Source organism: Dermacentor silvarum, chromosome 6, assembly GCF_013339745.2.
Source record: "Dermacentor silvarum isolate Dsil-2018 chromosome 6, BIME_Dsil_1.4, whole genome shotgun sequence".
Lineage (NCBI taxonomy): Eukaryota > Metazoa > Arthropoda > Arachnida > Ixodida > Ixodidae > Dermacentor > Dermacentor silvarum.
Genome location: NC_051159.1, coordinates 70,567,618 through 70,590,137, shown reverse-complemented (window position 1 = coordinate 70,590,137; position 22,520 = coordinate 70,567,618). Strand labels below are relative to the sequence as shown.

The window sequence follows — 22,520 nt, the reverse complement described above, 5'->3', positions numbered from 1 at the left end:
ATGAAGTCGAGTGAAAAGTTGACGTAGATGTGCTTTTGTGGGTTTCAGCATCTTTGCTGGCGACGAGAAGATCATCTATGTAGGCAAAACAAAACGGTAAGCCTCTGGTGACTTCGTCAATAAAACGCTGAAAAGTTTGTGCTGCGTTGCACAAGCCAAAAGGCATGCTTAAATACTCCAAAAGGCCAAATGGGGTAGTTATAGCAGTTTTTGGGATGTCGGATGTCTCAATGGTGATCTGGTGATAAGCTTTCACAAGATCGATGTTAGAATATATTGTTGTGCCGGTTAAAAGGGTCGTAGGAATCCTGAATATTGGGTAGCGGATATCGGTCACGAACAGTTACCACATTCAGTATGCGATAATCACCACCAGGCCACCAATCACTGTTCTTAGGTACCATGTGCAGTGCCGATGACCACGAGGTTGATGACGGACGAATGATTTTAGTTGCAACATATGCTCGAATTCATTGCGAGCAAATCGAAATTGATCAGCAATACGAGAGCACCAGAGAAAAATCGAAAATAATGATCGATCTTCAAATCTAGTGGCACACTGCACGAAGCATCATTACGAACGACTGTTTAATAACACGGCGATCTTAGACACAGTGACATGAACAAAAGAATAATCCTAGAGAATTATCACATTATCAAAAACGGTACGAAGTGCATCAGCCACCCATATATCCCTTTAAGCGATAAGGACATCAAATTACTCAAAAACACGTACAAGCGGTAAAGATATTGCATTGCCGTTCGTTTTTTTCTTTTTCTGCTGTTGTCTTCATTTCTGTTGCGAATGTGCTTCACAATCACGTTTACGTCTGTGGAATAAAAGAAAAGTATCAGTTTCGTCCGAAAGGCAACGCATCGAATGTGATAGCAAATTAATGGACAGACATACGAAGTAAGGATAGTAGTCTTATAGGCCGTATAAATTTATAAACATAGACATACTAACTAAACTAACAAGCATGGCGTCCCGCGCGCACAAGCAAACATGAACTCATCGTACTCGATGACCGCGGAAACTCGCTGCGAAAACGATTGAGTAAAAAACCACGGCAGCGGCAGCGAGCGAATTGACATTCGTGGTGCCTCTCGAATCAACGCGAACTAAGCCTCGAAAACACACCGCACAGCGCACTCTGTTCCCGTCACAGATGGCTTTCTAGATACAGCGGCCCACTTCACCCAGAGTAGAAGACCCCCCCCCCCCCCCCCCACCTCCCTACCCCGGAGCCCCGCTGTTGACAGAAGACGGCGCGCTTACTCCCTGCTTTCGACCCTTGCGTGCGCGAGATTGAGCCGCGATCGCCGGCTCACGCTATCAGTCGCACATACAGCGTACGCAGCGCGGCGGCGATATTATCGCCCTTGGATTTTATACGGAACATCATGGCGACACCGATGGCGACGGCAGAAATGCGCCTGGAGTATCGATATACTTGCTATCGCAATAATATTCAGTTGAGAGTTAGCGCTGTCCTGGCGTGCTTGTCTGTAGAGTCCGTGTTTCTTGCGCTGGACAACTTATTTCAAAGATGAAGCATCTACTTTGACTACAAATAACCGCCGGTAATTGGAACGATAACCTGAAAGTTCTTAAGGGACATCATCGAAATAAAATATAGCAAGTTATAAGAGTACTCCTGCTGTACTGGTACAGCAGGAGTACTTTTATTGATTGGGCTACTGGTTACGCCATGGCAGGTCGACCGCAGTAAACTAGTCGCGGGCTTAAGGAGTCATGGGAGGGGTCAGAGACGGAACGCAGCTTTCTTTACTTTTGCTCAAGTTGATATGCGTAGTGTTACAGCCCAAACCAAAACCAAGACGCAGAAATTCAGCACATGTCAGACGACCCATCCTAACAGCGACGTTAGAGTGAAATTTTATTGAGAAAAGTCCCTTAAATTAGCAAGGTTCATCCTTTATATGCAAACATTTCATACTTTATTATAAATGATTTTAGTCAGTTTTCGTTTAATTCCTGCATGGAGACGTTCATGCACGATGTCGAGAAGATTCTCCTTTCGCGCTTACTTCTGGTACTTAACAAAGCGGAAACTGCTTACTTTAATTTCGAGGTAGCACAGATCTCACGCACTTTTTGAAGAACTGTGAGAACAGTCAACTGTTTTTAAAGTTAGTGCTGCAGTGAGAAATATGGCGAGCCGCTAAAATGTGAGACACCATCAGGAATCAGCACAGTGTTTCCTTCGACTTTCCTGTAAAAACACTTCCCCGATGATGCGTACATTCGACTTCCACTCCTGCTAAAACCTAAAAGACCTGTGCGTGCGATAGTGTCTACTATTATCAGTCTCTAGCATCTCGTCAGGGTGTTTCGGCAGAACAAAAATGCAAGACACAGCACACGGATGGACGCGATGATGACACCGTTTGTCCTTATAGCATCTACATGTGTCCTGTTGTCTTGCATTTGCGTTGTACCAAATCACCATGGAATACCACCAACCAACCCAATTCATCCCGTTTCATAGCTACTCACCCTTGACTCTTCATCATACTTGGAGCAACCTCGAAAATGAAAGCAGAACCGGAAGAAACCAACCGTCTGTGGTTGTCGTCCTTTTTTTATTTTCTTGTCCTGTTGATTGCTTCTAGCGCTACGCTCGTTGTATCATGGTTGCATGTAATTAACTTTTTGTCGTTGCAGGCGTTTAAGTCCTACATGAAGAATACCACAAATAATAAACCGTACTACCAGAAGCAAGAGTCCCTGCTGCCAAATACCTTGAGGGCACTCAGAGCTTCTTGGATGCTCGGTATGGACGACCTGGAATGATCCAGCGTTAGGAACCCGTAGTCGATGATCTTCTGTTTGGCCAATTCTATAATCTTCTTCTTCCCCCTCTGCTCCAACAGGTGATCGCTGAATGCTCGTACGTCGCTGCGCCGAAGGAAGTTTGTCATTAAAGTGCAGTAGGCACCGACATTTCAAGATGTTTTTAGTGAAGCCAGCTCACCATATTGCAAAAATCTCACGAGAGTTTTATCAAGGATAGAAAAAAGAGCAATTTTCACTTTAGGGCATTTTCTAAATGAATTTTTTGACATCAGCGAAGTTAATCTTCAATTTTATCGGCCCTCATGGTATGGTTCTGTCACAAAAGTGCGCTAAATTAAAGCGCGCGTCGCTCAAGCCAGCGAAGAAGCAAGCCGGCCCCGCGGCAGCTTCGACAGAGCAATACAGCGCATACGCCACTGACAGCAGACGCAATTGATGAAGTATAGAAGCTTCGACAAGATACGCGAAGGCTACGGTAACGAGAGAGGGAGAGAGAGAGCGTACGCGCCGAAACACCCTTTCACGCGGCGAGCAGAGAGATAGAGAGAGGACAACCACCCAGCTTGCCCCTACGGAAAACTCACCACCCTCCTCGACGACGCACCGACGGCCGTGGTCGCAACGCGAGATATGTCTAGAAGATTCCCAGGCTTTGTTCATACTACGGGATCATTACTCCATCGGAAGGTTTGAAAAGCGTCGGCGAAGGCAACAAAAGCGGCGTGCGGGAATCAGAAGGGGGATCGGACCGCACCGGTGAAGATATGTGACGTGAAGACTGGCCGTCTGCAGAAGAAGGGGATTCCCCGGCAAGCTAACCGACGAGCTCATCGAGCGTCTGCATTTTCGGAACAAGTTTTCTTTGAGATTTGCCTCAAGCTACGCCGAAATCGTCCGTTAGGGGTGAATACGATTGGACCCTTTCTGTTCCTATTAATTTTGTACTGTACGTGTTGGACTCTTAGTGCTTGTCATTAATTATTTTTAAGTGTTTTGTTAATACCCATCTGAATTGTATTGTGATTTGCATAGCCAAAGTGTGCACGTGTGTATGTAACTGCCTTGTTTGAAGAATATATTTTGTTGTGTTTTGACTACTCTGGGCTCTGACTCGGTCTTTAGACCACAACCTGGTTCGCTGGCTCACCAGAGGGCCCCTTATTTAATTGCCCTTGCTTTCGTGGGGCTCTTTTCGGAAGCTGATAAGTCGGCTTTAGAATTTGGCCCGGCGTTGGTGCCTCGTTCACGGGTTGTGTGACAAGTTCACAATTGTGCATCGTGCAGGGAATGATATATTTTTCCTTGATCTTAGTTCAGAGAACTACACAAAGGATAGTGCTTGTGTGCGTAACGATACTGAAATAGAGCACGCCGTCCACATCAGTGAACCTGCTGAGCTGAATGCAGTCAATCTCTTCTCTGTCTTGTATAAGTATTCGTAAGTCTCATCACATTGCCCCAGATTATTATTGTCCAGGCACAACTAGAATCAGTGACACCCTCAGGGCGACTAGGTATCTTGAAAAGCGTCGACGAACGCTGGGTATTTGAAGTTTTAAAAACGGTGGATGTGAAACCCTGCCTTTGCCGATCCAATATATGTTTCCGCTTCCTATTGAATCGGCAGTGGGTGTATCGCGGTACTCACTTGATGTCCACGGAGCAGCCGTGGTCTGTGTCTTTGGAGATGGCAGCGGCACCCAGGAACTTGAGCAGCTGCGGGCCTGGCTCCTTCAACAGAGTGTCGCCTTGCGAGCTGTAGAGCGAGTCGTAGAACAAGAAGTTGCAGATGCCGTCCGGTGGAATCCGGAGCCTATCTTGTCCCGCCACGCTGACAGTGCAGATGAGCGACTCGCCACTCATACGTGGTCCTGTGCGCACAAGTCGACCGTGTCAACACAGCTGCCACTTTGAAATAACGCATGTGTCGCTTCCAGCACATAATGGGCGCGGTGCTCAGTACTAATGGTTAGAAAGGTTGAATGCACCCTGTAACACGAGAGGTCATAGGAGCATTTAAATATCGGCCTGTAGAGGGCATCCGCCTTTGCCATTTCCTCTCTCTTACATGTTTCCTATGTCTTCGCTCTGAAACCAATTGTATATAAGCACTTGATCTATTTAGACATGATGACGCTCTCTTGCATGCGGGAATGGCTAATGAAAAGAAAAAAAAGAAACTACAGCATGGAAAGCACGGTCCTCTGTTCAAGGTGTCATGCATGCCCTCTCCACTGCAGTTTGTTGCGCTACAACAGCAGTCTTCTTGGTAACTTTTTTTCCTTTTTTTTTTCGCTTGAGTTGCCACGACGCACAACTTCAGACTGAAATTAATTGTAAGCGCTTTGGCCGGTTTAATGCAGATACTGCAAAAGAGACTTAAAAAAGGTGTCGTTCGTGTTCATCCGGATATCGCTCCGGATGTTCCGCCTACTGTCACGCGCTTTGGCCAAATGTACTCACTGAGCAGGGTGTGCTCAGCATTGGATATGTGCTCGGTGTAATATGGGTGAGATGCCAAAAGAAGCAAGCAGACATTTTTTACTCGACTGTGGGCACACATCAGTGCACTGATATGCAAGGTGGTGCACTAGGGCTCCCTCGCACTCAAGGAAGAAAGGTTGTTTTAGAGCAAGATTCTCAACCGTGTGAGCTTCTGTCGAATAGAGTCATGTAGCTGTGTTAATAAGGGCCCGCGGTAGCCTACCCGGTATTGTAGTCAGACATTTAGGTACTATCTTAAAATGTAAGCATGGCAATAACACTGTTCATCAAAAGCCCTTTGCAATAATTCATAAGTCATGGCTGTTGCATTACGATATGTTATTATGAGTTGCTTGGGGATGTTGTGTGCATAAATGTAAGTCAGTCAACCGGCGTGGAAGGTAACAAAACGTTGGAGAGAAAGGCAAAGAGCACATTTCCTAGAATGCGCCGTCTTTTTTTTAGGGTCAACACGGGACCTATTCATTCGGACTCATTGGGTTGCATTAGGTAAGCGGTTCCCTCCCCGTTCTTACGTTCAAAATATAATGGGCACTGCAATATCACGAAAGTGTAGCCGGCTAGGCAAGTTCAAGGAACTCGTCTGTGGCAGTACCGCGAAAATCCTTGTGCTTTTGGAAGCGTCAAACCTTTCCATAGTTGTATAGAATGCTTAGATTTGCTCGATAATGTGAATAACGTGCTGAGCTGTGAGTTTAGGAAAAAATGAAGGAATCCAGTATGTCCGCACTGTTTCGTACAAATTAATCGGATATTCAAAAAGCCTGGCCACCACCGGCGTGAATTTAGTTCTTAGCCACGTTTTCCATTGAAAGCAAACATACTTTCTCATGCCAGCTCATTTTCACACTATGTTGCATGGTCTAACCAACCGTTAATTAGCCGTATGTATTTTACACGAAACCATTAACGTGGCTAGAGAACGAAACAATTAATTTCGCTTACCGCCGGAGTCAAGACGAAAAATTAGCGTAGCTTGCACTGGAGGCACAATGCTAAAGAGACAGCGGAGCTGATGGGCACCTAGCTAGTCCTGGCTTTTGGGCTAGGCTAAGCACTACCAAGTCATCCCCACTATTTTCCGGAAATAATTGATTATGTATCGGTTATTGATTAGCTATTGATTGGCTATCGATAGGCTATCGCAAGGTATTGGCCACGTATTTGGGCTAGGTGAAGCAATACCAAGTCATCCCCATCATTTTCCGGAATTTATTCACTATTGATTGATTATTGATTAGCTATTGATTGGCTATCGCAAGGTATTGGCTGCGTATATGGGCTAGACTAAGCACTACCAAGTCAACCCCAGTATTTTACGGGATTAATTGATGATTGATCGATTATCGATTATCGATTACCTATTGATTGGCAATCAATCTCCTATCGATGACTGACTGGGCTTAAGTAGTCCCAACCATGCTTATCTAGACTTAGCCGGGCTCAGCTTCGCTAGTTGACAGGGATATGCGCCATTGCCATTGGACCTTTCTGCACTGCCGCCAGGATCGGCCCACATTTTTGGATTCAGCAGACGCATTACGCCCGGCTTAAACAGCTCCGCTGTTAAAACTGCAAAGGTTAAGGAGCCCGTGTGATGTTCTTCACCATTCGTCCTGTTTTGTACCCAGTTATGAGGCGGTATTTAATACTATCAACACGACACATAGAAGCCTACCTGCTATCTGCTCTCGCTCACTACGTCGTATATTAGGGGGTATGGGCACGTGACCAGACGTCTCCTCCTCAAGTCCAGCCGTGGCTGTGCATGGCTGTTCGCGTGGCTGAGCGCATATGCGGCCATTCATGCCATATTTTGTAGGTCCCCTGCGGCGCATGTTAAGGCTAAGGCCGAGCCGATATGGTTGGCGGCTTTCTGTGCACTATATTCTACCGCGCCTAGTGTTGGAACTCGCATAATCACTATCTTCCGAGACTCCATTAAGCGAGAGGCAGCACGAAGCGTTTGCTCCCCACCAACAGCGTTCTCCATCAAGCCTGCGTTGTGACAGCGACTGTTTGTCATCGAGTTAGATGTGTTCATGTTTGGCTGAGCGTGCGTGAAACCGTGCTTGTGAGTTCGATTAGTAAGACAATGTATACTGCAATTTGTGCGGTCGATAGAACTACGAACCTTACTTCCCGTAATCGTCTAACATCTTGCCATTGCTATCGATGCTTTGCCTCTCGGGCGAAACTGCGACTTTCATATCGACGTGGTCAGTGGGCACAACCACTTCAGTTTCCATGTTACCTGGAGACGGATTTTTGTGGAACCCTTGACTATATAAAAAAAACACAATTCAGCGGAATCCAATATGCAGCCGTTAATATTGAGACGAGGGGCCCTATAATTATAGGTAAAACTATTCCAATCTGTTTTTATTCCAATCTCCTCACGCATGCAGGAAGGAAAAACTGAGGAGGGGCCCTGACGTCGCTCTTTGTGAAGATAAGTGATGCCGGAAGTCAGCGTTACTCCGATATCACGTCGGACCAGATTCTCCTCTCTCGCTTACATTCCTTGCCTTCGTCACGCAGCCACGCCCAGCTGCGCGCACGTTCGCGCGCCGTAGTGATCCGCCCAAGGGATTCAATGGCGGTGTATTCCATCGCGATACGACCTATGGGAAGTCCATCTGAAATTCATGAGAACGAACAAGTATGCTGGTCGTGGCTTTATAGGTATCGTTTTGCTTTATTGAATACGTTTCGGGCGGCCACGCACCGCGGAGATGTGACGAGCCATAGCGCGCCGACTAACTGTCCGGCAGAGGAGAACGTCGTTACGCTTTTAAATGCACCGACTGCTGCCTGTGGTATATTGTTCTCACGGTAAGTGAAGCTTCACGGAAACAAAGTTCTGCGGTGCCGAACAGTTAGCGCATATGCGTGCGGATAGTGGGTTGACTGGGCCTACGTGCGACCATGAGCCGTTTGATGTGCTCACCGGCGTACGTTCTTATGTGGAGTCTTGTTCACTTCTTGCACCGCATCCGCTAACCTTGACTCCACTGCGCCCCTCGAGCACCCCAATAAGATTACTGCAGTAAGTGGGGTTCGTCCCTTTGTTACTCACAGCAGCCTGTTCTTTCCCAACCTCCACATGGCTGTTTTACGTGCCACAAACAGCGGACGATGTCGTTCGCTGTCAAAAGCAGGAACACTGCGCAGCTGTCACTACAAGGATTTTATGGTACATATTCTGAAGCAAAGCGGTTCAAATCTGTGACGACACGTTAGCATGAATCCACCGAAGACGGTGGATTCTTCAGCAACTCGGCTCGTCGCGGTCGCCACGTGGCCACTGCTCCTGCCGTTGGGCGCTCGCCGCGCCCTCTGTGTGACGTCACAACACGGGCCTCGATTCTCCGGCGACTCGGCTCGTACCGGTCGCCGCGCGGCCACCGCTCCTGTCGTTGGTTTTACCCGTTGGTTGACCACAACATCTCTCCTTTCTTAGTCTAGTGGGAAACCACTAAGGTTAATAACAACATGTCTAACTATACAAGCCAAGCGCAAGCGCAGCTGGGGGTCTGTAGCTATCGCTACTCGACTAGGTTTAACCAGAGCTAAACCACAGCCAATTTTTATTATGTGCGGCTGTTAAGCGCATCTTGCGTTCATTTTGTTAAACCAACTCGTTCAACTAACTTTGTTCATCGTCATGTTTTTTTTTTTTTTTTTTTTGTAAGTTCTAGTATAGGCAAACGATGACGCAGTTACCCTTCTAGTGGCCTTGAATTCTGAAAAACGTGTAAAAAAGTTGAGTGACTTTCACGGTGAACGAAATTAAAAAGTGGTTGGAGTATATCTGGCCTAAAGGTACATGCGTATGTAAGCAGCCAGCCAAGCAGCCAGTCTTGGCTGTTGACACGTCTCTTAAGAAGGCGACATATCTCTAAATGCGAACGTCATGGTAAATTGGTAATGAAATCATCTCGCTTTCAAGTGACACACTCGAATTACCGCTTGGCTTCGGCGTAGGAGGCTCTGGCATTGTAGGTATTGGCGTGGTAGGCGTTGGCGTGGTTGGCTTTGGCGGGGTGGGCATGGGCGTGGTGGGCTTCGGTGGGGTTGGAATTGGCGGGGTTGGCTTTGGCGTGGTGGGCTCTGGCGTGGTGGGCTTTGGCGTGGTATGCTTTGGCGTGGTGGGCTTCGGCGTGGTGGGCTTCGGCGTGGTGGGCTTCGGCGTGGTGGGCTTCGGCGTGGTGGGCTTCGGTGGGGTTGGAATTGGTTTCGGCGTGGTGGGCTGCGGTGGGGTTGGCATCGGTGGGGTGGGCTTTGGCGGGGTTGGCTTTGGCGCGGTTGGCTTTGGCGGGGTTGGTTTTGGCGTGGTGGGCTTTGGCGTGGTGGGCTGTGGCGTGGTGGGCTGGGGCGTGGTGGGCTCCGGCGTGGTGGGCTTGGGCGTGGTGGGCTTCGGCGTGGTCGGCTTCGGCGTGGTGGGCTTCGGCGTGGTGGACTCCGCCGTGGTGAGCTCTGGCGTGGTGGGCTCTGGCGTGGTGGGCTCTGGCGTGGTGGGCTTTGCCGGGATTGGCTTCGCCGGGATTGGCTTCGACGGAGTTGGCATTGGCGGGGTTGGCTTCGGCGGGGTGGGCATTGCCATAGTGAGCTTCGGCGTGGTGGGCTGTGGCGTGGTGAGCTGCGGCGGGGTGGGCTGCGGCGGAGTAGGCGGCGGCAGGGTGGGCATTGGCGTGGTCGGCTTCGGCGGGGTGGCCTTCCACGTGGTAACAGGCTGGGGTAAGGTAGGTTTGGGCTTGATTGGCCGCGGTGGTATCCGATCAGCCTTAGTAGAAGCACCAGAGATAGACCAGTCGTCATCGTCTGCGTGATCTGCAAAGCAAACAATCATTTCTTTTGTCTTGCTGAAAGACACCTACTAAAGGAGTAGCTGTGTTTTTTCAGGGAAGTCTTCTCATAAGCACTTGACTGTTTAGACACATGCTACACTGAAAAAGAAAAATCGTGGAGCGGAAACTGGCCAAGGTTACCCTCGCACCCCAACGCTTCTCTCCCAAAAATGCTATGTTCTTCAGAAAAGACGCCACCTTGGGCGCTATAGCGTAAAGCTACTCCAAAGTGCTTGTTTCACTTTCTTCATTAGAACTTCTCGATTGGTCAAAATCTTTTAGGCCTACGCTAGCTTAGCCTGCCTGTCACGCGGCGTCACAAAATCCGCGAAAACTATCCATGTCAAGATGATGTGTAATCACTGATCATGCACAGGGCTTAAAGTCCCCTTTCAGTGGAGGGGGGACGGCTCGTAAGGTGGCGACCAACACAATGCACATACACACACCAGCTCATCTACAATCTTCATCATCAGCCTGTATTTATGTCCACTACAGGTCGAAGACCTCTCCCTACGATCTCCAATTGCCACAGTCTTGCGCTAGCTGATTCCAGCTTATGCCTGCAAATTTCCTAACTTCATCACCCAACCTAGTTTTCTGCCGTCCTCTACTGCACTTCCCTTCTCTTGGTATCCATTCTGTAACTCCAATGGTCCACCGGTTATAACTAAAATATCTGCTATACCCGTTTGCTCTCTGATCCACACCGCTCTCTTCCTGTATCTTAAAGTTAGGCCTAACATTTTTCGTTCCATCGCTCTTTGTGCGGACCTTAGCTTGTTCTCGAGCTTTTTTGTTAACCTCCAAGTTTCTGCCCCTTATGTTAGCGCTGGTAGAATGGAATGATTGTACACTTTTCTTTTCAACGACTGTGGTAAGCTCCCAGTCATGATTTGGAATGCCTGCCGTATACACTCCAACCTAATTGCATTCTTCTGTAAGTTTCCTTCTTATGGTCAAGGTCCCCTGTGAGTAATTGACCTAGATAAACGTACTCATTTACCGACTCTAGAGGCGGACAGGGGATCAGGAATTCTTGTTCCCTTGGCAGGCTATTGAACATTATTGTTAGTCTTCTGCATAATAATCGTCCACCCCACACGCTCGTGTATATATATATATATATATATATATATATATATATATATATGTGTGTGTGTGTGTGTGTGTGTGTGTGTGTGTGTGTGTGTGTGTGTGTGTGTGTGTGTGTGTGTGTGTGTGTGTGTGTGTGTGTGTGTGTGTGTGTGTGTGTGTGTGTGTGTGTGTGTGTGTGTGTGTGTGTGTGTGTGTGTGTGTGTGTGTGTGTGTGTGTGTGTGTGTGTGTGTGTGTGTGTGTGTGTGTGTGCGTGCGTGCGTGCGTGCGTGCGTGCGTGCGTGCGTGCGTGCGTGCGTGCGTGCGTGCGTGCGTGTGCAAGCATAAGCAAAGAACACATGCCAAATTCAGGCAAAGCAGTGAAGCCGACTGATCATGCATGATTAGGCCGAACTAAAGAATATCACAGTTTCGCTATAAAGGCGAAGCGCTGAATGCGATCTTAGAATATTACACGAAGAGTAAGACTCGTAGCTGTACTGGCTGTATGAATTGAAGTAAGCGTACGCCAACTAAAAACGAGCTGTTTTGCTAGGAGCCCTCTGTTTGACTCATGCCATCAGACAATTTCATTTGTGTTCTATAATTAAAACCCACATATTCCTTAGAGACTTCAGCGCCCTTTTCCATATCGGGCACGTTTCAAACCTCTTTCCTGGGCCGATCCCGGTGGTAGTGAAGAGCCACGCCAATAAAATTTCATCATTTTCAGTTTTGAGCGCTGATCAGCTTTAATATTTAGGTCTGACAAGATTTCAGACACAAGCCATGCACTGACGCAAGAAAAAAACTGTGGAAGCTCGGCAAGTGAAATAGTATTGTGTGCATTAAAAATGAATTATTCCGAACACCATCTCAGTTTTTTTCCTTTACTTTTATACTTCTTTTTTTTTAATGGCGGGAGATTGCCCCGTTCCGAAAGAAAGCGAAGATGGCTGTCCACCAAACACTCTGTAGCTGGCTACTCGGGGCTGCGGGATGAATTGATTTCTTTGCGTAAAATAAAAATGTTTTGTGACAGCACAACGTTGTCGAGCCTTTTCAGCACGGATACGACATAACTCTGCCACATCTTCACTGGACATTCGTTCAGGCGCATTTTTAGCGACCCATTGCACGCCGCCACAATGATCGACGAGCCACCGCAAACTAGGCAAGGGGAAGCGGACCAATCGGAGAAAATGCCACCACTCTCCTAACCTGATTAGCTTCTTTCACGGCACTAGCTCGGCCCCGCCTGAACCCTCTGCTCTGCTTCGTGCTCTTCTCCTCTTTCGGCCACTTAGATGAGGAAAACTTGTCACGGTCGGCAGTGCTATTCTCTTTGAAACAAAGCAAAGGTTACCTCCTACAAACGAGCAGAGCGTTTGATTGGGCTGCTGAAACTACCGTAAGGGTCACCGCCCGTGTTACGCAAATTTCAGGTCAGGACAATGGATAAAACCACAACAGAAGAACTTTACGTTATAGACCCTTTTAAATGCAATCCTGTGGGCGCCCTGGTGTTTGATCACGTGGTGACGCCTTCATTGATTTCCTCAGCTGCCCCCGTTGCCTCCTTGTTTAAAATGAATGGGCATAACGCCCATTCCTGAGCCGCACCAGCTCAGCAAACCTCTGTTTCGGCGCATATCGTATAGACGTTGACTGGTTGGACAACGCGAAGCTTTGGCCGCAGCTTCAGAGGACATGCAAGCACTTTCGGAACTCATTGCACCTTGTCCATGCGGTGTGAGTAGTGCACGGTGCTTGGAATAAAAGCGGGGCAAGAAATGCATTCCGAACAGTCCAAGTTTTCCGCTTCTGAATTAAATGAGGATGAGCGTATTTTGATATTCATTCTTTACTTCCCAAACACTCTCAAACAGCGGATTGTGCATGTTTCTGACTGAGTAACGTTCATCGGTGCAGTCTCTACCTGACTGTTGATTTTCTGCCTAATTGCTCCCGGGTGTGCTCCGATGCGATAGATTCATTCCTGCTGCGCACAAGAGCTTTGAACGTTGACATTCTGTACTTTGTAATAGCTTGTAGCAAAGACTATTGCTAGTCAATCGCTTACTCTGTGGACCGGCAAGAATCATTCAGCCACAAACTATATATGTATTTTCGGTCTAGTCCGTCACCCATGATTCAGCACATTCATTCCAGAGTGCCCACATTCACTTATCCTTGATACGTGGGCGATAGAGTGGCCGTACGTTTGAGTATGAGTTGGGATGTATGCGTGCAAATAACGTGCAAGGAACTTAATATGCAAGGAAGCGGCGCTACCTCCTTTGTCGCATGTAACCAACAGTACTCGCCGATGATTTCGGGTTAAGTCCTTTTTTTGGGAGGTTAGCCGATATAATGCTAAATAATACATTTTGGTGTTTATCGTGCCCGCATCCTTTTCTCGTTATCAGGGTCGCCATAATGGGAGACACTGGAATAATTTCGACCTCCCGGGGTTCTCTAACGTGCACCCAATGCACGATACACGATACAATGTTGACTGATGAGTGAGTTTTTTCTATCCTTGAGCCATGCCCTGCAGCGCAAAGGGCCGGCAACACTGGTAGCCCCTGTGTAGCAGTGGTCCATGAACTTAGCCACATTCATTCATTCATTCATTCATTCCTGGACATCCTACTCACTGCTTTTGCAGCTAGCTACTACACAAGTCTTTCCTCTACCGTTCCACATTTTGGAGCATGAAAGGAGCACAGTGCGCCAGATATCCCCCAGTTGTATTTCCGACACCTCCTCCCGCAGTAGCAGAGTAGAAGCTGTAATGGCTTCGCATTCGTGCCCTTTCTCTGAGGTAACGTACGGTGCGCCGCCGACAGCGCCATCTCGTTTATTTAGAGAAATCTACTCCGCTAAAGGGGTCAATAGCGTCCCTTGTCACATTGCTCGTCATATGCCGCTGCGTGTTCAATATTGCAGATCCGTTTTTTAAAGACGCAATATATAAACGAACCACAGCAGATGGGAGATATAAGGTGTGCTGCGAGGCTAATTAGGCCAAGCAGGCTGTTAGGTTAGCCGGCACCAAATTTCCTTCAGAACAGAAAAAGGAAAATAAAAGAAAAGCCCAGAGTACAACAAGACGCACGCCCGGTTTGCTACCGAACGTGAGTCTTAAGGATGGTAAGGATGTTAAGGGTTTTAAGGGTTGTAAAGAAAGAAATGACGCATAATACTGAGTGTGCGCGCATCCGCAAATCCACATTCAGACTACAGTGGGCGGCAGAATGTTGTCGAGTTTCTAATCTTGAATTCAATTTACGGTTGCCTTCAGAATAACGCTAGTCAGAAGTACGGCATAAGAACGAGTTCTTGCGACACTCCTGTGCTTCCACCAGCGACGATCTCAAGTTTTTATAAGTATGGAGTATGTCAAGCTTGAACTGTACGACGGAAAACTGGTCGCACATATGCCATATCAGGTTATCGTTAAAGAATATGACGCAACGTATGCCGGCGTGCACTTGTTACCCCTGAGCAAAAATGAGAACACAAAGCTCCAGCCTTCTTTTCCACATCTTCCATTCTTGTTTTGCAAAGCAGCCGCAGTATTAAGGTCTTAAGGACTGATGTTAATCTCACCTTCGGGTACATCCAGAACGTAGATGACGACGCCGATGAATAGGACGACGCCGAAAACGCAGAGGAGGAACATGACGAGACGAATCACTTCCGCCTCGTCGCTGGCAAGAGATGAGTAATTGAAAGATATTATGGAAACGAAACAAACTATTCCGGCAACTTGCAGTGTTATTTGCAGTAACAGTCTTATCGAAAGCAATGAAATATCACCGAAGGTTACTTTAGTCCCTAACGTGAAATTTGAGCATAGTTCTCGACATGTTTTCATTTCGCGATATATTTGCCGGCGCGTACAACCGGTCTCGTGCGGCACGTAGCAAACGAAGCGAATTGTAGCACGACTGTCTCCCTAATCTGGAGATTGCGAGAGCCAGAGCGTGTGTCCAGCGCGTGGGCGGGAATTACAGGATGGTGATGGAAATCATTTATTAAACAAGACATAGAAGTGCAGGCTCAGACAGGAGCCCTACATACTATAGGGCGAGTGCCTAGTCCGGGACCCTATTTGTCGAAGCCGCTAGCCTGGCCCCCTTGACCACTGCCTTTTGGGCCTGAAGGCCTGAGCAACCCAGCAGCGCCACCTAACAGTCCTCATGGGTTGGGTTGGGGTGGGGGGTGGATAGGATAGGATTGGAATAAACTGCATTTTTCCAACGGTTATTGATGTCGCTACCCGGGGTCCATCGCTGAGGTCCATCGCTGGAGGCAAATCTTCCTAGATCCCCGGCAATGACCCTGGCCCGCTGGATGGCCCACTCCTGGTCTTCGGGTGCCCCGCTGAGGAGGGCGGCTTGCCATCTCTCAGCGAGGCGCCCCGCTTCAGGGGGTCCTGCTGTTGCCTTCCCCCCCTCCCTCTTAATCCTTCTTCCTTATGACGTTGGCATTCCCATAGCGCATGGGCCATATCGGCCCATTCGTGCTCGCACCATAGGCAGGAGCTGAGTTTTGCTGGCAAACCCACACCAAGTGCTAGGTGTCAGCCACCTCTCCACAGTGTTTACACCTTCCAGTGATCGTAGGATCAAAATGTTTCATTACTGTCGGGCACAGCATTGTGTTAGCGTATAAGCGAAGTAGGACGCGTTCGTTCGCTTTCCCCAGTCTCTTAGTTGGGGCTGGGTAGCGGTCATGGTTATCCTTATAATAGGTAGCAATATCTTTGAAATTTTAGAGATTCCCGCCTTCTTGTTCCAGGTCCTCACGGGTCAAGGGACGCCCGGTAAGTGAGTGCTTGGGCTGCAGCATCAGCGGCTTCACTCCCTTGAAGGCCCTGATGGCCAGGAGTTCAAACTATACAGCACGGTGTGGAATCTACATCTCTGCTGCAGCATCGCAGTATGCATTCGGCCAGTAGGGTGACCCAATCAGCCTCATAATTACGGCACGCCCCACGCGAATTCATAATGATATATTTAGAATTAAAGTACGAGGCAGCTACGGTGTTCGCGAGCTCCTCTGCTTGCGTTGTACCTGGTGTGCGAAAAGTGAGACCATCCACCTGTGTTCCATGATGCATGACTGCTGCCATAAACCATCCCCTGTGGTTTGGCCCAGCGACATCTACGTAGTAAACTCCATGTTTTTTGCCATAGTGACGTTCCAAGCCTTCTGCCCTAGCTTGGCGGCGTCCCACTATGGTCTTGTCTATCCATCTTGGTTGAAAGAGCTTGAACTCGGATGGCGTGTCTCCATAGTTCTGGCACTCTCACCCTTTCCTGTATATGGAAATCGTGTTTGATGTGTAGTCGAGCCAGGAGTCGTTGGTCCAATCGTGTTCCGGCTAACGTTCCGTATAGATTTGTTAGATGAGCTTCTTTGAGCACCTGGAAGGTGTTGACCACGACAAGAGATAACAGCCTTCATTTGGAAGTGGCAACCCGGATATCAAGAACCCTTGCCATCATTTTGCAAACGATAATCTCTACCTTGTCTTCATCGTGCTTCCGCGAGTAGAGATAGGGTACTGAATTCATGATGTGGATAGTTGTGAAAGCGTGAGCGAGCCGCACGGCGGCGTTACTTCGAAACCTTCCTCTCTTGTTGGAGACCCGGCGAACTATTCGACCCACCTGGTCTCCAATCTTCCGGAGCTCGGCAAGTGTCGTGTCGACTCTTCGCTGATGGTGCATGAAGAGTCCCAGAATCCTAATCTCCTTAGGCTCGTAAATGCGGTCACTGGCTAGGGATAAGTGGATGTTCGTATCATCCTTAGGGGAAGCCTTAAGGTGAGCAAATTATAACTTCGCCGGTGCACGTAGGAAGCCGCAGTGATGCCCGTAGCGATCAAATACCCGTGCTGCTGCTTGCAGGCTCTCCTCAATGCACCCTATGTTGCCTTGGGTGGCCCGGACCATGATATCATGAGCATACAGCACATGCCGTAAGCCTTCAATATCCCTCAAGTGTGCCGGAAGGTGTAGCATAGCTAAATTGAAGAGCAATGGGGACAACACCAGCCCCTTGTGGTGTGCTCCGCGTTCCCATTTGATAGGGTCCATGTTCGGCGTCTTGAAGTGCGGCCCGATCTGTCAAGAAATCCTTAATGTAATTGAAGGTGTTGCGGCCACAGTGTGTCTCACTGAGGTAGGGCAGTATGGCGTTGTGTTGTACGTCATCGAAAGCCCCATTCCAGTCCAAGGCTAAGACAACCTTGTCATTATGAGGGTGCTCGATAGACTGTATTACATCTCTGCGGTGAAGCAGGAGCAGGATGTTCTGCGCTGACTTGTGTGGGCGAAATCAGCACAGAACCGAACATCACCGTCAGGACGAACATAAGCGTCAGCACGAAGCCGAATATCGTGTCCGAGAAAGTGTTGCAATTTTCCAAATATTCCGAGATCCTATCCAGCACCAACGCCTCCATCAGTTCGCCCACACACGATGTCAGCGAGATAGGTCTTAAGTTGTCCGTGTAGATTTCCTTGCCGGATTCAGGAATGAATGTAACTAGTGCTGTTTTCCAATCTAAGTGAACAGGTTCCTCCCCTTTACAAATCGCGTTACTGTATTTATGCCTGGTCAGGGAGGTTGGCCAGCAGTGTGACTCTGACCTCGTCTCTACCCGACGCTGCACGTGTTCCTGCGCATATTGGCCAGGGCCGCTTTGAGGTCGTACAGTTGGAACGGTTGGTCCAACTGCGGATCCAACGGACACAAGTGCTTGTCCCGCAATGTCCCAGCCAGTTTGTTGTGGTGCCTTTGAAGTTGTGGAGTGCTCGTTGTAAATGTCTGTGTCTCTCCTCTTAAATGTGAGAGGTCAATGAGATTTCAGAAAAATTTCCGTGTGTTCTTACCAGACACTTGTGTAGCTGCTGTATTGCACCGGTTCACCCAATTACTGTCAGCTAGGTGACATGCATACTCCGCGGCCTTTGGGTGACCTCTACAACTCGTCTTTTGAGGGTACGGTTGTGTTTCTGTTTATGCCAGCGTTTGGTAAGACTGCGGCCGGCTTCTCAGAGGTGGAGTAGATGGTTATCCACAGCTGGGGGCAGTCCTGCGTGTTGTTTGAGGGTTGAGGTGAGTGTTCGTGCACTTGATTCATATCCATGTTCAAGAACGCTGGTGGACAGTATAGGGACTTACGAAAGGCTTGCCAGTGTGGGAGTCTGGCTTGAGTGGCCTCTTCAGCTGTCGTGTATGTATTATTGTGCTAATGATACAATGCTCACTGCCGAGATTGTCCTCTTTGCTGTGCCATTCGATGTATTGTACGTGTTTGGAGAGCGTGAGGTCAGGGCACGTGTCCATGGTAACGGAATTCCCCATACGTGTGTGGTGTGCCGGGTTGGTTTGGAGGGTGATATCTAACGTTGGAGATAATATCTGCGAGCTTATGCCCACGTGTTTAAATTAAATAAAGGACACAAAAGGAAATAAAGATGGTTTTAGGCAACTCAAGCAGATTACCCTTTCCGAATTATTATAGTGTTTCGTCAGCGGGAAAGATATAGCTTTTGTTCTCAGAGAAAATCACATGAACATGTTCGAGAACAGTGACCGGTGATGGTATCCGTGTTTTATGTCGCATTTCGCATATTTGTCCTTATTTTCTATATAGACCTTTAGAGTTTGCAGACCTATAGAGTTTGCAAGGTACCTATAGAGACCTATAGAGTTTGCAGGGTAACATACTTCGATGTATCGCGAAGAAATGTATACGAAGACAAGAAAGAACACAACACTACCACTGCTATCTTTTTATAAGGACCCCGTCCTCGATGCTACCTTGGGTATCCCATTGTATAATTTATGCTAAAAAGAAAAAGATTATTCCCTAGCAATAATCAATACGCTGCTTTTCACTATTCCTTTTATGGCTACAGCTTTCAATGGCAATCGTTAGAACCGAATTTAGAAGATTAAAAGTTATAAATACGCAAAAAAATGTCCAACCTTCAAAACAGTGAAATATGGACATGAAACAACAGCAAAGCGTAAAAACAAAAGATGCCCTTCGTCTCAGAATGACCGTTAAACTCCAGTAATATATTTCTGGACGTTTCACATCGGTGTCTCCATTTTGTATTCTGTGCTTAGTCTTTGGGCCAGTGTTCAGTTGAAAATCAAAATTAATGAAGACTCTGACTGCCATGTGGTTCAAGTCACGAATAACATGCCCGAGGCGCGTGTCCATAGTAAATTTCTGGTCTTGTGTGGAATTATGAGCAGGTTAGATCGTGAGCCTGATAGATTTTTCATCTGAAAAGTTCCTTTCGATGCCCTGAATTCCTCCACTCTACTACGTCGTACTTATGTTTGCTTAATGACTACTTCCTAAGAGATATCAGCTTTTTCCGTCCCCTTGAAGAGACCAAATGCTTGTGCGAATGGCAAAGCAAGACCTTCAACCACTATGACAGCATACGTTATGCAATACCTCAGCGTGTGAATGTCATGCTGAGCGTTACGTATTTTTTCGGGTCTGAAATTGCATCCACAACCATTAGAGAGTCCTTATAACACTTCTGGGCTGTTAGACACTAGAGTTAACTTTTCCTAAGTTGCGGATTTTTGCATATCAATACGATAAATCAAGGCTCCGTTTTATATAACCACGTGTAATGCCGAAGTAGCAAAGCAGTTGCGCAAACAGCAAGCCCGACTGGATTCGCTACCAATGCAAAGTTAAACAACTTACTCGTCGTCAGCTGTAAATGCAAAATTGTGCATTAAAATAGTGCTTCTCTCAACGTAATAAGTGTTACAAATATGACTTTACTTTGTTACAAATATGTGACTTTAAGAAATCAGGGACAGAATGCACAAAGCGTTTCGTTCGTAAGTGCTCTTTGCCACTCGCTAGTCACTCTCCTTAATAATATGTGCAGCATCATCATTGGCTGAAATTTTTACTTCATCATCATCATTTATTTGACCTTAAGGGCACCTGATGGGGCACAGCACAAGGGGGGGGGGTTACCAAATGGTAACCATAGGTCACAAAGATGAAGCACAATAATACAGTTTGCAAAAACAGGCAAACACAGTACACACATGAAAATAAAGGAGCCGATGAACACGAAATAAAAAGGGCTTAATACTGGGGCTGTGAACAATACTGGTGTAATGTTAACTGTTTAAATTTTACAGAATTAATTTCATCGTCGATACCGTCAGGAAGTACATTCCAATCCGATATGGCAGTCGGCAGAAATGATTTATTGAAAGCGCTATTGGAACCATGAATGACAATTGAACACTGACAGTAAACAGATGTCGTGATGATCTTATGGGTGGCGGAATTAGGCTCTCAGGTAGTGGAGGAAAACTATAATACAGCTCATGAAAAAGGCAAGGACTTGCTATCTTACGACGGGTAGCCAGGGGGGGGGGGGGGGGGTTAGACGAATCAAATTTTTGATGTTAGTAACGCTCAACCGAGCATCATATTTGGATGCTATAAAACGAGCAGCTTGATTTTAGAATGCTTCTAACGCCTGCATTAGGTACTATTTTTGGGCGTTCCAGTAGGGGATGCGTATTCAAGTTTGGTAGGGATGAAAGTTTCGCATGCATTTAGTCTAACCATGGGCAAAGCAAACGTGAGTGATGGTGTGATGAAACCTAGTGAATTAGAAACGCTTGTAGAAAGCGACGTGATGTACTTTGACCAGCTTAGATTAATTGTTATTTCTATGGCTAGATACTTATGAGATTCCACTTGTGATAGCGCGGTAGTGTTTAGCCTGTATGGGAAGTCTAGGTAGATCGTCTACAAGACATGTGCATAAACTTACATTTTGATACATTTAACTGCATGCGCCATGTTGGACACCAATTTTGGATTAAGGTTAAATCGCCCTGTAGCAATGACTGACCGTTAATTGTAGAGATACGTCGGTAGAGAACGCAATCATCCGCGAACAGACAAATGAATGATGAAATTTCAGCAGGAAGGTAATTGATAAAAATTAGGAACAGAAGCAGGCCAAGACCAGAACCCTGGGGGACTCCGGAGTTATGTTGGTGAAGCAGAAGGATGGCTTTTGATGAGGGTGTACTGCGAACGATTTGTTAAAAAGCAGTGAATCCATGAAAATATCAGCGGTGTCAATGAAAGACAAGACAGTTTATTCATGAGGCGCTGGTGGGGAACGCGGTCAAATGCTTTAGAAAAATCAAGCTAAATGGCGCCAGTATGAAAGGATGAGTCTAGGTTAAGGTAGAGGTCAGTCGTGGATTCAAAAATTTGAGATTCGCACGAAAAGCCAGACCGAAATCCGTGTTTGTTTGAGAAGAAAAATGAATTATTATCCAGGCGCTTTGCCAGGTGGGAGTAAAGTATATTTTCAAGGAGTTCGAATGCAATGCATGCTAGCGAGATAGGACAATAATTTCACGGATCGGAGTGGCTTCCTGCCTTGAAAACGGCGACAACTCTGCTTACATTCAACTCGGACGGAATATGGCCACTGGAAATAGCCTGCGTGAAAAGTATTTTTAGTTACGATCAATTCTAAAGTATGGGCTCTTTGTGAATCCGGGCCCAAGTCTGCAACAGTACACCTCTACGTTTGCGGTCAGAGTGACGTACGTAGGACTTAATTTCCCTAGATATCTCGCATGTGCTAGGATATCTTCATAAAGTATTGGGTTCTTGCCTTCTACGATTTAGGTTCTGAGGCTGCTCAAATTCCCTGACACAAATGCTAGAAAAAATTATCATTAAGTAGTAACTCAGTGAAACGTTGGTATTTCGAAATATAGGAGGGAATAGCAAGAAGAAAGTCTTCGGTTGTATCATAAAATTGCGTTCGTCGCGGGAACACACAAACAATAAAAATGAGTTGCTTAGATTAAGACGCAATGCTTCCAATACAATTTTTAACGCCTTCACAGCTGCGAGGAATGGTGGTAGCGTAAATTATGAAGCACGTCCTGAAATAGGCGTCAGTGTCCTATCGCGCAGTTCATCACATCCAGATACATATACACCTGCCTTTTTTGGCGTGCTAAACATTATTCTGAAGCATAATTTGCGTAAAAATTAGCGTAAGTCTACAGAGAGTCCATTTGGCGCAGTTGTTTTGATATAAGTGCATACTTCTGCGCTGCACTCACGCTTACTTTTTTCTCAACTCTTCAGAAACGCATGTTTCTACCAACATTTCCAGACGCAAGAGATGAACATATTAAGTATAAGTGGAAG

At 47.0% G+C, this 22,520-nt stretch overlaps 1 protein-coding gene across 3 annotated transcripts in view; it reads right to left on the bottom strand.

Annotated features, from left to right (window-relative positions):
- The window catches only part of LOC119455572 (uncharacterized), a 125,234-nt gene extending 115,113 nt beyond the window's left edge, over positions 1 to 10,121 (bottom strand). For all 3 annotated transcript variants that reach the window (XR_007467504.1, XR_007467505.1, XM_049668870.1), the window contains exons 1-3: positions 9,296 to 10,121; positions 4,470 to 4,692; positions 2,767 to 2,923 (exon numbers count right to left, since the gene is read on the bottom strand). Coding sequence is in view for 1 of the 3 variants with exons in the window: in XM_049668870.1 (XP_049524827.1) it covers positions 2,767 to 2,923; positions 4,470 to 4,692; positions 9,296 to 10,016 (1,101 nt within the window). In the remaining 2 variants the exon portion in view is untranslated. The remainder of the gene's footprint in view (positions 1 to 2,766; positions 2,924 to 4,469; positions 4,693 to 9,295) is intronic.
- Positions 10,122 to 22,520: the final 12,399 nt, after the last annotated feature.